Below are 18,362 nucleotides of genomic sequence, written 5' to 3' on the forward strand. Positions count from 1 at the left end.
GTGGCCATTATGTCACTACTTGTAGCAATACGCCCCCCACAACGCTGCCCATGCAATTTTTAAACGCTTTTTTCGTCCCCCTATCTCTAAATGAGGTGGTTTAGATCCGCCTAAACTTTTGGCGTCTTTACAGAGTACTTGATCGTGGTGTGTTTCTTGCCTCGTAGAACTTCATTGGAGTGATGCTGCGATGTTCCTAGATCTCAGCAATAAATTCAGTGAGCACAATGTTCTCATAACCGATAGAAAAGATCATGACAAGTTAATTCCTGACCTTGGAAACGCTTGCTAGCTTGAAAGCTCTGGAAAAAGTTTGTAAGTGGACTTTGAGTGTTGATAATAGATACAGTGTGAAGGCCACAACTATGATAATAAAGCCCACTTTGTAATAAACTGGAATTTTCCTTTAACTCAGAGAAAACCGTGCCGCTCCAGGTTTAGGAACCAGAATGAACTGAGACATGTGATGAATATCACGCTGTTCCTTTTATTTTCACCTACTGTTCAAGCAGCATAAAGCGGATGATGTCTTTCATTACACCTGGTGAATATGATCTCTCAGGAAGCACCTCTAGTTCATGAATGTTGATGATTTACAGCACCTGAGAGAAGAAATGCTAATTTGTTTAATGTCAAGACGTAATTTGTGGCAAGTTGCTTGATTCATATCAAACATCTGGAAGGCACTATGATTTCTTATGTGCTGATGATAATAAGGTGATTTTCACACAGTGGAAAAGGATGTGTGTGTGTGTGTGTGTGTGTGAGAGTGTGTGTGTGCCTGCCTGGCTGGTTTTGCTCCTGCTGACAGAGTAATGGATCTGTTCATTGTTGCATGTGGACTGTGTGTGATGTATGAGATTCATTTGAAATTCTCTGTCTTAAATGAGGCACTCACATGTCTCCATATGGGAGAATATGGAGTCAAAGGCGAGTGTATTATAGGAAAATGAACAGAAGTCGCTCGTTTTTGCGGTCGTCATCGCTGTGAAATGGTCTTGATCGTGGTCTTTTGTCTCATATTTTTCTTTTTAATGTGAAATCCATATCATGCACAATAAATGTCTCAAAAACACAAATGGTTGCTACACTGGTCTAATACTTACGGTTTGATGTGGAAGATTTAAAAAGCGGGTAAATGTGGTGAAAATATCAATTTAATAGGGTTGGAAATCACCAGAGGCTGCACGATACGATATTATCACTTTCACACAATACAACGTTATTGCGTTTTTTTAACATTTTGCGATACGCTGAGTATTGTGATAACATATTACATAACATAGATTGCGATATTTTGTGATTTATTAACTTCTTTTAATCGCAAATTATGTCCCTAATGGAAAACTTTGTCAACTTCTGCTTTATGTAATAAGATAAAAAGCAAAATGTATTTAGTAGACTAATAAAGCAATTGATTTTATTATTCTAGTAGGCTACCAAAAGTTGAACTTGTATTTGCAGTAATAATAAATTATAATTAAAAAAAAAATGGTACTCAGCCTCTGTGTAATATTGCGATACTGCTATATACATTTTTTCAACAATTTAATCATATGTGAAAAAATAGTTTAAAGGAATGTTTGTCAAATAGAAATGTGTATTTATGTATTATTATGTCTAATTATTTGTATTTGATAAAGACATGAAAAATAAATCAATAAATTAAATAATTTGACATACATCCGTTATGCAATTCACTTTATTGCCAAGTTGATTTGGAGTATAGTAACAAACAAAACAAACATGACATTTTTCACATTGGCTTTTAAAAAAAATAAAAGCCTTATCAACATGATTGTATCAAGACACCATAATTAAATGAAATTATTATAAAAACCCACAATTGAAATTTACACAGAAATTAACTATAAAACATTTTGACATGCAATAAATACATTCATTTCACTAAAGCAAAGTAAGATCAATACTGACATTAAAATGCAGAAAATGCAAAAAAAAAAAAAAAAAGAAAAAGAAAGAAATACTGTTTGGTTTTATGTATTGCTTTTGATTGTTTTTGTAACCACAAAACAAAACACTGGGTTTTATTGATGGACGTCTGCTTCATGCCTGCTGAAATAAGATCCCGTCTTCCACTGAAAAATCTCATTTCCATTGTAAATTTGTGATGTATGTATTCTGTCATGTTTTTTTTTTCATCTATCCGCAGTTACTACTGTCTGCGTGGCAGTCTGCTGAACTTTCTTATCCGTGAACCACAACCACTCGGGTACAACCACCTCGAAACGTCACAGCAATCTTCATTAGATCTTAATCCATCATTTCTACACATAGCCGTTTTCCAAAACCAGGATAGATGTTTTTGCGTGTGTGTGTCTTTGAGTGCATGTGTGTGTGAGTGAGGACCCTGAGGCTCTGTAACATTTTGGCACAGGTTTTAGTGTGTGTTGGGTGGAATCACCTTTTTTTTTTTTTTTTTTTTTTTTTAAATAATGGCTTTTTCTACAAGAAGCGACACTCCAAACGGAGCAGGGAAACCTAATTAAATCTGACCTAATCTGGAGCAGCGGTCTGCCATCCAGCTGTGTGTGTGTAAGTGTGTGTCCGCATCTGTGTGTGTGTATGTGTGAGATATACAATCGAATCTCCTTGACCAACTTTCGCTCTTCCAAATTCCTGCTTGTTTTGTCCTTGCTCTTTGTTTGTCTTTGCATTTAAACTTCTGGAGCAGAGGTTGTACACTGTAAACGAAAAGATTCAAGCCAAAGTCCACTTAGTCTGTCTTGTATGTGTTCAAGGTAGAGGCAGAAACAGAGAGCCAAGCTAAACAGATGGAGGACGACACGAGCAGCCAGAACCCCCTTCCCCTATTCAACTACAAAGAGCCTACTGTGGGTCGTGTGCTGATTGGGTGATAATTGTTAGGTCTGGAAAAAGGATGACATCTCAGAGGGCACGCTGACATCAAAATTAACATTAAAAAAAAAAAAAAACCTTGACAATGACCTGCAGCAACCAACAATGAGAAATCAAAAAACGTCATTTCCTCACAAGATAATTTCCTTAAAAAAAAAAAGGGAAATGAAATGAACAAAGTGGGGAAAAAAGGTGAAGAGACTCCCAAAGCAACCAGCTTTTCTTTGTAATTTACTGAAGGTTATGACTATCAAGCACAAACTATTTTTCTCTCTGCTTCTTTCCTCCCTTACTGGTTCTCTCCATCTCAGTGCATGACTTGGCTGGTGCAGCCGAGGCCCGGCTCAATTGTGCAATTTCATACATGTTTACTTTACTGGCATCTTTCTGAGCATATTTTCCCCTGAACATTTCCCCTCACATTATTCTGCATTTCCTCTACAACGATATGCTGTCTTTAATCTCCCTTTGTAAGCCGTTTCTTGGCTTGAGGATCAGAATACAATAACGATGTCAGACTTTTTTTATTTGGCCCGTCATCTGCTGTATTTTAACACATGCCACAAAGTTCATTTTGGAAATTGATCAGGGCTTAAAGAAAAAGAAAGTAGCTCTTCACATAAACATTTAGACAACTGTCTTCTTCAGCATGAAAAACAGCTGGAAGTAAGTGGATCACGGGAGAGGAGGGGAGGCGGCGGGCGCTGTGGGTCAGCGGTTTGTGTTGAGTGTAAGGAGAGAGAAGGGACAGAGAGAGGTGAGCAGGGAAGTTGTGCTGCGAGGTAACAAGGAGCAGTGAGCGAGCGTGGCCAAGCTCTGCACTGGAGGGAGGAAGAGGAGGAAAGCGAAGTGCCAGAGGAAAGGCAATTGTGGGACTTCTAGGGGATCATAAGAGTAATAAAAAATCACAATAGAATGATTTTTCCAGAAAAGTGCAGTTCGGGGAAATAAATCTAAAGCAGCTGCTTGTAATAAAGACTCTTGAAAGTGTCAAATCTCTGTCTTGTACTTCACCCTGCGACACTGTGGGAAAGGCGTTCAGACACATAGATGGACAGGTGCACCATGTACACACCTACACACACACGCGTGCACACACACGCATACAAGTTATTGCAGAGTTATCAATGCTTATATTGAAGGCACGTTTGTATTGGTTGACTTAAGAGTCAGTTTTAGGTTTCAGCGCCAAAACAAGGCTTGATTATTGATATTATTTGGCTCTAGCTTACATTTAAACACAAGTCCTCCTAAAAAGAAATATGTACACAGGACAATAGTGGCATGTCTGCTCTGTGCTCTCAAGATCAGCCACACAGATAATGGCTTTCATAACAAGGCAAAGTCAAAGTTGGTCAGAAGCTTAGCTCGACAGTGCAACCCGTGGAAACTACAAAGATTTGTCGCTGAGTTTTGTTTTGAGCATCTGCAATGTCTGCTAAGTGCTTCAGTCCTTTTGGCACACATCGCGAAATACAATAAATGTCAGACAGCGGTACGATCGCAGATCAGGACTGTGCAGTCTGTCAGAGTCACATAGGTGACCTCGGCCTGCTACCGCTGGTAGAAAGCTTAAAGGCATACTTTGCATTTTTTAACATTAAACCTAAACCCTTTTTTGGTCTCCAAGGGGCCACTGGAACTCATCCAGACAGTTTTTACTTCTATATTGTTAGTGTTATAAAAGTTATGGGCCTGGGATGGTTGCCATAACAACATTAGAAAGGAATGAAGAGGCCTAAAAAATAAAATAAAATCAAATGATCAATCCACATCTCATAGCTGGTGGTGTATCTTACTGCACTTGTTAAAATTTGCATTCAGTCAATTCCATTACATCAATTAGTGTAACTAATAAATTGTTTTAAATGCCCTTCAAAACATCTTCATCTAAACCACTTTGGTGGCAGTGAGAGGTTTTCTGGGTTGGTGTGTCGTATAAATAACGTTAACAAAGACATATGGCATGAAACCCCATGGGGCGAGTGGCTACACCAGTAAATTGGAACAAGACTTTTGTAATTTTACTAATTGAATCAACCACAGAGCAATAAAAATACTGCCAGTTTTTTTAATTGTGATTTACATTACAGTTTCTAGGCCCTTCACTTCGATCAGCCCTGCCCCAATTTATTTTAAAAAGTTAAAACTATGACATAATGTGGAAAAAAATATCCCAGTGAATTCCTGTGACCAAAATGATGCCCAAAAATGTATCCACAACATTCTCAAATTGTAACAAAATGTCTGAATGGCTTCCTCGCAACACAGCCCTTGAAAGCCCATGATATCGTATGGCCATGATACTGAGCAGGGGTCTATTCCCAAAGAGCAAAAACGGGAAGGAAAAGAGAAGATACAGTCTACTTGTTTTCTGAATGGAGAGTTTTAGAAGTACGAACAGGCTTTCATACTGAGACAATGGCTCGCATCCACCCTGCTGCGCTCTCCCTGCTCCTCTCCCTCCCCATTCTCCGTCTCTCTATCTGCCCCTGAGCAGAAACACACGGCACATCCTGCTCCACACAACACACCAGCCAAAAGTTCACTTCCTGCTCCTCAGCTCTTCTCCTTCACACCGACCCTATTCCCAGGACATGCATTAACAGCCCTTCATACGCTCAAATGGCAGGGGGACATACAAACAGACAAGCAAGCGCTTCCCCTCTCTATAGAAACGCGGCCCTCCCCCTCTGTCTGTCATACACATTAATGCAATCAAGCAAATTTCAAACAGTGCACAGCCGACAGAAATGTTCAGCCATTATCTTGCTCTTTCCTCCTGCACAGATTTGGAGTGACAGTGGAAACACTTTGTGTTATTTTAATGGTGTAAGGCAGAGAAAAGGAGGATGCAGATTTTTATTTAAGCTAGTGAACGAGAAGGAGTAAAGGGACTAAAATTCCCACGACTGACATCCGCCTGTTCCTACATTTTTAACACATATGCACATGCCTGTGGACCGCTGCTTGTAATGTTTCATGTAAGCTTACTTTTTCGTAACAGAGTCCCAAAACTTGAAGCATCATCCAAAGCAAGTTGTGTTTGTGTGCGTGTACGACCTCGGTCTGACTCTCGTCATTGAAAGTTCACTGACCTCTGGAGAAAAGGGGTCAAACAATATGAGGCAAGTTTTCCTACTTGCCCTGCACAGCCACTGCTCGTCTGTTTAGGGAAATACTGTGAATACATCAAGTCTTGTGGAGACATTTCAAAGAGCTGCACTCGTCACCTAGGCCTCTATGTGTGGTTGAAACCAGAGATCTATGCAATGATGCTCGCTAAAGTATGGTTCAGAAATTCACAAACAGCCAGTTAAGATACTACCAAAATGACTTTGCCTCATGTTACAACAATGGAATTGGTCAGACCGACACAAGCCTCTTTGAGGACAACAATAGAAAATGTATACCGCATAGTAAAAAATAAAAACAAACAAAAAGAAAATGTTAATATCACATGTTATCTCTCCACCATAAAACTGTAACAAGAAATGTATAAACAGAAATAACCACAGGTTTAACACAGGACAACTGCCCTGTTAATAAGAAAATAAAAAAGTGTGTGTATGTGTAAGTGTATGTGTGTGTGTGTGAGTGATGTAATCCGAAGGTTTAGTAAAGCTTAGCGTCCCCATGCTGGGTTCAGTCCTGAGGTAAGCACCAGTTTCACGTGCGCTGCTTTCAGTTCAAATCAAAATAAAGAAAAGTTAAGTGACAGAAAACAACATGTTTGATATGATCATATGCTACAGAGAAGAAGCCCTTAAATTATTGTTACATTAAAGAAAAAAAAAACAATCCCAAAAGTCAGGCACATTGTCTCTGTTTTTTAAGCCTTTAAGATTCACTACGTCTATCACAGTGTATTTATGGCTTTAGTATTCACATTCACCCACTGAGGTTGGCATTGGCACTATAGTGGTCAGACATGTCTAATCTGAAGGACCAGTAAAAGTGGAAAAGGAAAAAAAAAAGAGAGAAGGCCAGCATGTTCTTTGGAATAAACATTTTTTAAGACAAAAATGTGCCGTCAACCCGCAACCTTTAAGTGCTCTTTTGTTTTCAAGCTGGAGGAACTGCTGGTCAGCCAACACAGAAAAATGTCATTCTTTGTTTCCGCCTTTGATACCAGCGGGGAAAGGGAGGCGACGCCGGGAGACATTTGCTAGGCTGATGTTAATAAGTGGATCAGAGGGGTAAGATGGCAGGCATGAAATGGGACATCATGCCGGCGAGCAGTGGGAATTGTCCAGGAGAAAGTGAGATTTCACAGGGATTACTGAGGCACAGCAGCTGGGTTGTGCTGTTCACCCGCTGGCTCCCAGGGAAGACCCACAAACCCCTTCTTGTGTTCATATCACAGACAGATTAGCAGCTCGCTATGTGTGTGTGGAAGGGGGGGGGGGCTGTGTATATGTGTGTGGTGAGTGGAGTGGAGCATTTTTAAGGCAAAGGGCTGAGACTCTCTTTTGGCCTGTCAACAGTAGCAGGGCTCCCAGACAACAGACTACAGGGGAGGGAGGTCAAATGAGAGGTCGGACAGTGGAGCGTCTACGCGGGGGTCCGACTACTGCGGCTTCACGTTTCATCATTACGCTGCTGTGAATGGAGTAATTGCTCTTGACAGTAAATGACAGATTTCTGTGCCATTAATTGTGACCTGGTCCCTGCCTTTCTGCTCGGCTGCATCCATAATTGTAAATATTACACAATGTCAGAGGCAACGCCCATGCTGCGTCTACACCATGAGCTGAAGCTTATGCTCATCATGAGCAGGGATTAGTGTGTCATCAGTTGGGTATGTGCAATCATGTCCCAGTTCTGAGATCACAGGGCTGTGCTTACTGCATCTCAATAACAACTGAAAGCTAAGGGATGTTAGTCAAAATGCAAAGGAAGTTTTAGCTCAAGAAGGGTTACACGCTGAGTGTAAGGCTGATTAAGCTATCATTACTGTCACATAGCATGAGTCTTCATCCACACAAATATGCAGGGGAGTGGGTTACTTTTTAAAAATGTGGAGAAAATAAAACAGAGGAGACTTTACCGAAATGCTGAGGCATTTGCTCTTATTGTTCAGTCATTTCCTTGTGACTTGGGAAGCAGGAACATGACTTGGAGAAGCTGGAGAGTGAGATACATAAATTGTCCAGTACCCCCAAAAAAAGAAGAAGAAAAAAAAATCCTCCCATCACTTTAAAGTCCAGAAGAGTTGGCTTATTCATTTGGTAAAAGTTCCGCTCAGGTCTGGACCGAAACCCTGAATCTTGTCCTTATGTGCTTTTTCTTTTTCTTTTTGTACACAGATATTTAAAAGTACACAGGTTTAGGGTCAGATTGCAACGTTTCCTTGCAACAGTTTCTCTTTGGATTTCACCATAATACAAAAATAAATAAAACAATTTCATTTTGGTTTTCAATTTGTCACTTTGGCTCAATGGCTGTAATTTTTTTTTGTTTGTATTCACTGTACATAAATACTGTACTTCTTTGAATGAGTGTCTCTTGGTCATGGTATAGCACATTGCTCCTTTATAAAGGAGGACTGTATGATACATTACATGCATAGAAAGGCACTTACAGTCGACACATTTTGGTGTGCATGAGCAGACCAATTCCTCTTGGCCTGTGTCTGAGGTGCAGAGGAGATATTGAGTTGAGGTGAATGGCTTTAGAATACTGCAAGTTGTGTGTGTGCACACAGACCTATTGGTGATTGCCATTTATACAGGTCCTGTGGTCTTAGCTGGGTGAGTAGCGGTCAATGGTACGGCCTTCGGAGAGGGTCTGTTGGGGAGGGGGGAGGGCTTGGCCCAGGACATCCATCTTGTCATGGGAGAGGCCCAAGTGCTCCGAGGCCAGTTTGGACAGCGGGTAGAGGCTCTCCATGACTTTTGCATCAGCTACCAGTTGCTGCTGGGCTTGGATAAGAAGCTCATTGGCCTTCTCCTGCTTCAGCCCCAGATGCTCTGCTGCATATTTACTCAGAGGATAGATGCCCTCAGCAAAGTCCAGCTTCAGTTTCCCGTCTGTGGTCAGGCCCCCAGCAGTCCCTCCGCTGCTGTGCATCTTCATGTGGCTGATGAGGTTGCGCTGCTGAGCGAACTTTCCTCCGCACACCTGACATTCATAGGGCTTTTCTCCCGAGTGGATGCGCATGTGCTCAGTGAGGCGATACTGACGGGTGAAGCGCATGCCACAGGAGTCGCAGGCAAAAGGTTTGAGGCCCAGGTGGCTACGCATGTGGCGCGTCATGGTGCCCCGCTGTGTGAACTTCTTGCCACAGATGCTGCAGGGGTAAGGTCGGGTCAGCCAGTGGGTCTTTTCATGCTGTCGCAAGGTGGCTGGATCTTTGTAGGACTTCTCGCAGGAGGAACAGCGGTAGGGTCGGATCATTTCCGCAATGCCACCTGAACCCAGCCCCTGGCTGGACTTGGTCTCCAGGTGGGACAGACTGTTCAAACTGTTGCTGCTGTTCAGGCTCCCATAACCATTTGTAGTACTGCTCAGGTTTTTGGTGCTGCTGTTATTGCTGTTTCCCATCTCCCCACCAGAGTTGCCGTACAGCTCTTCTTCTGTGTGTGTCTCCACATGTGCATTGAGCTGCTCTGAGCTCGGGAAGCCTTTGTCACAGGGAATGCAGACATACAGATTGTCCCCGAAGCTCTCTGGCTCATACGGCATATGGAACCTCCCCATTGGTCCAGAAGGGGACGGGCGTCCCTCGCTGCTGCCTGTCTCCTCTGTACCTGACCCGCTCTTATCGTCTGCTCCTTCACTCTCCTCCCCGGCCTTGTGGTTATGATGCTGCTCACCATTTTCACCCCCTTCCTCCTCATCCTCATCTTCATCTTCATCTTCAGCTGTGTATGACAGTGGCTCATGTTTCACCCAGCGGTAGATGTTGCCCATATCTCTGCCTGCCTCTCCACCTTCCGTGGGGGTGTCAGGGCTGGGGGGGCACGGGTAGCGATCTCTGCCCTGGGAGCCCGAGCGATGAAGGTGGGGGAGGTGTGGGCCAAGGGGCTGGTTGAGATGGGGGAAAGGTGGAGGAGTGAGGGAGCTTGCCTGGTCATTCGTCTCCATTTTGTCTGAGGGGAAGGCCCTTCCATTCGCCCCCTGCATGGGACTGTTGCGTCCACTCAGAGTGCCGTCTCGCTCCTCATCATTGTGATTGTTGGCCAGATGGGACTGAGAGGGTGTGTGCTGAGACTGGGAGTTGGGGCTTTTCTTGGAGAGGTCAAGGCCATAGCTGGGGGAGCAGTTCCTCTCAGAGTGGCCTGGGCGCCCAAGCTGGGCAGGCAGAGCTGACTGCAGGGACGGGAACACCTGAGAGCCCTGGGTGGAGGTGGGAGCATACAGCTCTCCAGCATGGATGGCTAGTCGATGGGGAACTAGCTCATCTAGTGGTGATGCCCGGGGTGCATGGCTATTCAAAATTCCTCCTGGAGGGCAGGACTGAATGACAGGAGTAGAAATCCTATACCTGCCACCACTCCCTAAACCCATACTGTTGGGCCCCATCTTTGGGTACGGCAGAAATGCAGGACCTGGGCGGGGAGGGTACTTGCCATTTCTTTTCAGCTTCTTTTTGCACAAAGCAACTAAGTCAAGTAGCTGAAGGTAGCTGGCTGCTGCCAAGACAGCCCCTAGATTGGGTTCAGTGGGAGAAGTGGGGTCCCCCTCACTAAGGCGGCCGGTATAGATGTAGTCCAGAATGACCCTGAAGACCCCTGGACTCACCATCTCGTGGTCGAGGTTGATGAGATTGTCATGGACCACCAACGATTTCAAGTAGAGGCTGCTGGCAGCCAGAATGTTCTTGTGAGCTCTGAAGAGGGCGTTCTGCACCACAATGATAACATCACACAGGAAGCCTTTGGTCCGTTGGCTGTTGAGCTGCAGGAGGAGATCCCTAGCATGACTTGGAACTTCCATGGCACCCAGCATCGTCTTCAGTCCGCCACCTGCAACAACAGATATCTGTAAAACATCATGCAGCAGTCAGCACTTTGACACACAAAAAAAAAACACCATTAATGTGTCATTTTCTGCACCACAAGAATTATTATTGATGCATTTTACAGAGGGAGTCAATGAAAAATTATGATTTAAACATCAGACTATATTAAAATATATTTAAGATGTTCAAGTGCCAAAAGGCTTGATTGCCAACACAAGAGTAAATAGTCTTTAAAGGACATTTTAGGAGTATTACGGACATTTAAGTAAGCCTATGACTATACACAAATTTATGAGTACTGATATAAATTAATTTATTAACATTTTATTTTAAAACACACTAGTCTTAAATTAAATGGCATTTTTTGCAAACTCCTTATAAAAGTTACAGTTTACATAATCATGTTTAATTCATAGATTTAACTTGATGGAACAGGCTGAGTGCAGAAGTTATGTGTGGGAAGTGCACATGAAGGCCACTTACTAGAAGTGAACTTTTGCTAAAGGTGAGCGGTTGCAATGGTTTTCTCATTATCAGAAATTCAAGTCTACGCATTCACTTCCCCTGCACTGAGCATAAAGACAGAAAGAACCAAATTCAAAGAAGAGCAGATATATGTTTTGTAACCACTGGCTTCCTGATAAAGTATTCCAGAAGTGCTGTGCAGACTTTTAAACAAAGCCAGGGATGAATGTTTCACAAGTGTGATAAACAGCAGGTATAAACCTGTGGGGGGACAACGGACACATCCAAAAAAAGATAGGTCTTTCGGCTTCCCTTTCTGCCCAGTCATATAAGGAACACTGAGCGTACATGATGTAAATCAACATAACATGGTTCAATACTTTATGTTGAGATGAGCTCCAGGGATCTAATGCGCGCACGCACACACACACACACACACACACACGCGTACGCACTCACACATTCACACACACTCAAATATCAACACTAATTGTTCTGTCAAGCCTAAAATAAGCCATATCAGCTGCATGCATGAAACACCATGTATTGTTCAATCAGTGGCATCTGAGGATAGTTTACATATGAGATTAAACGTCTCAAACTGTCCCTAAGGGCTTAGTCTCACTGATGGGAAACAAGCTGCTAAATAAATATCATGTCATCCGTCTGATCATGGTCTTCCTGACACCAGCTCATTCACTTCTTGTTTATTTCATTCACTGTACAAGCTCAGCACGAGAATAGGGAAGTATGAATTTAAGTAAAATAAACCCTGACAAATGAGTTAGAGGAATTCTGAGCAGAAAGTCATGTGACTGTTTTGGTCTCTCGCACTAATAAAACAGTGTACTCCTAAAACCTGAGGTCACTCCAGTGTATTGTTGTAAATGCGTGTTCAGCGTCAGGCCTTTCAACATCAGAAGGAAATGTCACCGCTGATGAAATGAAAAAGCCCAAATAAGTATGACGTCCAGCTGGTGATCACACGGTGAATGGTCATTCGTATGACAGGAAATTATGTTTTGATAAAAAGAATCTTTATTTATTATCTCAAAAGGTCCTGTCCTCATATCTACACATATGACCTGTAGGCTATTTTTTTCTTATTATCTGGTCATGGGGATCTAAAAAAAAACAAAAAGGCTATGAATAAAAGGTGAGCAAGACAGGTTAAGGTGGGTTTACGCTCCATCATGTCCCCAGTTGTCATCTAAAGTGTTTCCACTTCTGGTTTCTGTCTGGCTTTGATTACTCAACGGTCATATTTTACTATAAATTACAACGTCGGTCAGATCAAACGTGTTTAGAAATGAGGGTGATATGAGGAATTGGCCAAGTACTTTCCACAGCGTGCTGAACTTTTGCAGTCTCTGCTGCATTAAGGGGGTGTTTACTGTTACTCGTTTGCGGAGCTTGGTGACACGTTGTGTACTCATACACACACAATCGGTGTACATTCTCATCAGTATGTGGTCTGCAGCGCCGTATTATGTGATACAGTTCAACTGCATCACAAAGCATAGCGGAAAATAAAACCTGCTTTATATCCTGATTTATAGACAGATTTTTTTACAGAGCGTAGAGGACATTTAAATCCACATTTAACATATTCTTGCAAATTTTTATAAAATCTTTTGTGATACAAGAAGAAAAAATCTCATGTGCAAAGCAAACCGCACCTGCAGTGTGCTGTGCAATGTGCATTATTTTTGGTCTTGTGGTAACAAAAGTCAGGGTGGCTGTGGGTTTCCCATCAAGACAATAACAGCCTCTTTTCTGTCGCTGCCATCAGAATAAGCCTTTGAGAGGTTACAGCTTGCCTTTTAAAAATATCTGAGCTCACCGTGTGATGTGCTGACAAAAAGTGAGAGATCACAATTAAACGTGTTTTCTAAAACCCTTGATCTGGAGGGCATGTGTAAGCTTACAGCATCCTGTGAGGAAGCCATCTATGATTGCAGTGATATTTGTCAGAGCTCAGAGCAAGCCTGCAACATAAAAAAAAATCTTGTTAACACATCCAAAGCCTGAACTACAGCTCTTTTTGTTAGTGTGTTGTGTTAAACAGGCTGAATTAAATCATTTTTCTACGTTGTACATAGAAAGAAGGTTACTTGAGTCCTACTGGGATACACGACTGTTTCCATCTTACAGCATTGTTTTTAATGACCCGTCAACATGCTAAGGAAACTTAGATGATGCTGATGTAGTTTACGGCGATGGCATTCAGTTATTTGCATTAGATTAATATTCATTCTCCCTGTGTTTTGTCTGTTTTGTCACTTTTGTGGTTAGGGGGGTGAAGCGGGAGAGTAAACCTCCTACCTCTCCATGCAGCTTCAGTCACATAAACACTCCAGACATCTGCTTAAAACATTGTGTTGACATTTTATTTTCTTTCAATTCAATTTGCTGCCCATGCTCACGTCCTCTTGTTTATTTTAGAACCCGTTTGACCATGCTCATATGCAACCCCATGTTCAATTTACGAGGCAATGCTGCAGCAACAATGTCAGTGTAAATTTGCAAGCAGATATTTTATTGTAGTTTTATATTACTGTAATCCAACTCATTTATTTTTTGTCATTTTTGTGAGTCACCAGAGGCACACATATGTGCATTAAATAACAGGCCGAGCTTCACACACAAGTTGGAAAAACTGAGCCCTCATGATGAGCAAGTTGAGTTATTGTCAGATCAGAAACATGATGAAGAGTCAGGGTCGGTTTCCTGTGTGTTTGCTGTAATCGCGCATCTAAAAATCATCTCACATTTATAAAATACTGTCGGAAGCAAAACAGCTTCTTAATGAGTTTATTTAAACAGCAGACCACTAATAATCAAATTAAGTATTAAACGAGGTGCGTTCACAGACATTTAAATCATGCAGGCTTTGCAGCAGATTGAATAATTTACATCTCTTATTTCTGATTTCTTCTCCAAAGCACTGATTATCGACACATTTATGTGTAAATTAAATAAAACCTACTATGTGCATGGTTTACCGAGGAGCAAGGTTTTAAGCTGTGCCTAACATCTGGGTACTCCGCCGTCCCGTTTTGCAAGCGATGCATTAAGTTGTCTGCTGACTGTGTGTGTGTCGCCGAGAGGACGCGTCCTCTCTGCGTCTCTAATCTGTTTTACTTTTCACATATTGTACCGTTAAACCGAATCACGAGTGGATCCATCTCTGTGAGCTGCAGCGCCTCATCCTTTAAACCTTTATCTCCGCCGAAAGAGCCTTAAATCACCTCCAGAGGCAGACCTGTTTTCAGCTCATTGTACTTTAAGGTGCATCAGACAGCTGTTTCTTCTTCGCAGCTGTCAACAACACTGAGAAGCTTCTCTTTCATACGTCGTATATAAAATATCGGGTTTTTATAAAGGGAAACCAGAAATGTACGCATTAAAAAAATCCACCCAAAATATCCTCATAATATTCTTTAATGTGTCCGCTTGAACTGAGGAGGAACACTTTTACGCACAGTGATAGGCCTGTTTTATAATGTCCAATAGAGACCTGTTGCTTCCTTATTAAATTTATTACAGGATTACTGAAGAAGCTGACATTCCCTTTTAACAGAGGTCGATGTCCTCTTTAAGTTTTGCATTAAATTTGAGTTCAAAGAAAATATTTTAAAAATATATAAACTGAAAGATCTTTAAAAAGATATCAAAATTTGAATTTTTAGCAGTGACACAAACTTTTAATCTCGAAACTTTTACATCATTTCGCAGATTTTTCCTGATCCTAAATGATTTTAGAAATTATCTGAGTGCTCTGTGTTTAATTAATTATTTGAGAATAATAATAATACTAATTTCAACCGACTCAAATTAAATGCGTAAAACAGAACAAGCGGACTAGTTTGGTCAAAGTGGAATACAAACAAGGTAAGACGTCGCCTGATATAAAACACTAACATTTCAATAATTCGATTTTAAAAAAGCACATTTCCTCCCTGACAGCATGCACTGCACATTTTACTGAATAATAAAAAAGCCAAATGTCACCCTAACCCCTGTTCTTGTTTGGGTGCCTGTGCGCGTGCAGCAGCACATCAGCTCTTACCTGCATGCCCGATGTCTTCTGCCATCCGATCTAAGTCTCCCTTAATGATCATCTCAGCAGTCTCCAGGAGTCATATCTGACGTTTCAGCTTTGAACTGCCAGCCTCCAAAAAACCATGCCAGTTTTCCGAGCGCGTCTGCCAGCTCTTTTTTTATGATTATTAATTGATATGAATTTCTTGTCGCTCCTTTAGGTCCGTCCTCCCACCCACTTTCCTCCCTCTTTCTCTCTGTGTCTCTGCCCCTCCTCTCCCCTCTTTCTCATCCCCTCCTATAAAAAAATACGTGCTTAGACCAGCATCAGTTTCCTCCTATTTTTTTTTCTAGTAATTTCCTTAGCTATTTTTGAGTCGGAGCAATAACGCGCACCGGGATGATAATGGAGCCTCTATGCGCCTTAAGTGTTTTAGCGCCCCGTGTGATGTCAGTCTATAATAAAACTAAAAGGTAAAATCGAGGGCAGGAACTTCAAGTGACCCCAACTTGAACTTCTCAACACATCGTCTTAAAGAGACAGGCAGCCATTGTATACGCACGTATATATGTTGCATATTTATGACCAGGCAGCTCTACTTAAAACTTTGGAGAGATGAAAATAACTGCTTACATCAAGAGCTGTTAAAGCTTCTCATGTCAACGACCTTCAAGGAATTACTCCCCCTCCTTAAAACAGCACCATTTAAAATTTGATCTTGTCCCTGAAGCCAACATTAGAACCAAATCAATCTCAAGTCCTGTTTGCTTTTTTGTGTCATTTGGAAAATAAATCTACATCTATTAGTATTCTGTAGTGGTGCAGTTTTAATAAAGTAAAATCAATGAAACTGTTTAAATGAAGGTGTCTCTCAGCCTCCCTCAGACCTCCTCTGAGAAGATTTGGAGGCTTAATGGCCCCCCTGGCTTCACTTAAAGAACACAATTAGCTAAGTGGAAACTAAAAGGAGGTTTAATGAACCACTTTAAAACACATCTCTCTCTCTCTCTCTCTCTCTCTCTCACACACACACACACACACACACACACACACACTCTCTCTCTCTCTCTCTCTCTCTCTCTCTCTCTCTCCCTCTCAGGTAAAACACCTGCTGTGATTTTAATAAATGGACCTAACCTGTATATTAAAGTGGACAGCACCACTGACAGTCTAATTAGAGGGCTGATAAAGTCCACTGAAAACTGGCAGCACAAGGACATGAAGACATGTTTCCTTTTTTATGATGGATAATAAAAACACAGCTGTGTGCCATAACATGAAGCCCACTGTGGGCACTGTTTTGTCTTTTTTTTTCTCAAATATTTTTACAAATATTTCTGTAGTGAACCTGTACAGTCATCTTATCCAGTATCAAAATGAATCATTAAAAGATTTTCTTTTACGTGGCTTTAATAAATCACCACTTTACGCCATCGCGTGTTTAAAAAATCCTCCCCTGAACACATCTGGCTTCTTGGATGATTTAATTATGCATGCATGCATGAAGATTAACAATAGTAAAAATTAACAGGATATTATAAGTGTCTCAGATCAGCTTTAGGCCGGACGTGCCCATTATGATCCAGATGCTGAAGCTTTGTCTGCGTCTCAGGCTCCATCAGGACCATCGGCTCAAAACGAAAACCCGCAAAGTTAATTAAAAACTTGGATAAAGTCATCACAGCAGGTCACTAAGGAGCTGCTCATTGTGTCACCGTGTCACACGTCAGCATGGATGCCATCCCTGCCTCTCTGCCGTATCACAGTCTTACCTCGGACTCATGTCTGGTGCTCTGGCCGTATGTCTGCTCTCCTTTTCGGCATTCCCTCATTAGGACCTCCGCAGATTCCTCCGAGTCCGGCTCACTCTCACAAACCCTCTTCCGCGTAATTTTGCAGCCCTCTGTCTCCCGGTTTCCCCCGCTTTCACACTCTTCTATACACTGAATATCTCACGTGTTAACAAGAGTATCTGACACTTCAGACTGTGTCGGGGTCCGGTCGGACCAGACCTGCCGGCGGAGACTTTACGCGCACAGCGACACCCAATGGTGCAGTCGGCGGCAGTGTGTCCCATTGGCGTTATCCAGGAGGCTATGCTGTGCAGTGATTTAATGGGAGATTAAAAAGTAGGATAGCTATGACCTGTTTTGTCAGTACTATATAAAAACAAAAAAAAAGAAGCGGCCTTTTTGAGTCATTGTTGATGACGTGTTTATGCAGGACAGCAGACTCATGTTGATTTAATGTCAGCATGAAAAGGTTGACCAACTTATGGCAAATTAAAATGAGTGCAGGTGAGTTATCCTTTAGTGATGAATACCTTTTATATTTAAAATGGGGGAGGAAGTATTCAGATATTAAATAAAAGTAGCAGCACAATGTAAGATACTCAATTATAAGTAAAAGTCCTGCATTTAAAAAGTACAAAAGCAACAAAATGTGCTTTAAAAGTACCTTTATTGTTGGTGCTTTTACTCCTGCCAGTGTTATAATATATCACTTGATCATTATTATCGATGTATTTACATGTAAACTGTGTTTAATGTTGTGGTTTTTAACTACTGCACTGCATAACAGTTCAGTTTATTATAATGCATCTGATCATATGTTTTGTTTTGTGTGTAGAATTGTCATATCAAAGTAACTGTAGCTGTCAGATTAATGTAGTGTAGCACAATAGTTCCCATAGACCTGCGGCTCGAGAGCCACAAGTGGCTCTTTGGCCCCTCTCCAGTGGCTCCCTGTGGCTTTGACAAAAAACTGTATGGAAATGAATGATTTAAATTTTATAGGTCAATGTTATAGGCCTCAAAAAATCTGACATTCTCCGATTGTAAAAATGTAAAGCCTCTGTACTATTTTTAAGAAAATATTTCAACAACTAAAATATGCATAATACACCTACTGCCTGGCACCTTTTCCTTGAAATTTTGCCGAGCCTCGATAGCAGTGACTAGCCTTAAGTCTTCCTAGCTGGTTAGCTATGGATGCCCAATCCAAAAA

At 41.7% G+C, this 18,362-nt stretch overlaps 1 protein-coding gene across 4 annotated transcripts; it reads right to left on the reverse strand.

Moving 5' to 3' along the window:
- Positions 1–1,684: 1,684 nt before the first annotated feature.
- hic1 (hypermethylated in cancer 1) lies at positions 1,685–17,363 on the reverse strand. 4 transcript variants are annotated; one of them, XM_033631437.2, is made up of 2 exons: positions 17,129–17,363; positions 1,685–10,850 (listed from the first exon to the last, which is right to left on the reverse strand). In XM_033631437.2, the coding sequence occupies exon 2, from the start codon at positions 10,831–10,833 to the stop codon at positions 8,626–8,628; it is 2,208 nt and encodes a 735-aa protein (XP_033487328.2). In that variant the 5' UTR covers positions 10,834–10,850; positions 17,129–17,363; the 3' UTR covers positions 1,685–8,625. The 4 variants fall into 4 exon arrangements, with proteins under 4 accessions (XP_033487328.2, XP_033487325.2, XP_033487326.2 ...); XM_033631434.2 differs by having other exon boundaries at positions 1,685–10,866; XM_033631435.2 differs by lacking the exon at positions 17,129–17,363 and adding an exon at positions 15,384–15,592.
- Positions 17,364–18,362: the final 999 nt, after the last annotated feature.

This window comes from Epinephelus lanceolatus, chromosome 4, assembly GCF_041903045.1.
Source record: "Epinephelus lanceolatus isolate andai-2023 chromosome 4, ASM4190304v1, whole genome shotgun sequence".
In the NCBI taxonomy this organism is placed as follows: domain Eukaryota; kingdom Metazoa; phylum Chordata; class Actinopteri; order Perciformes; family Serranidae; genus Epinephelus; species Epinephelus lanceolatus.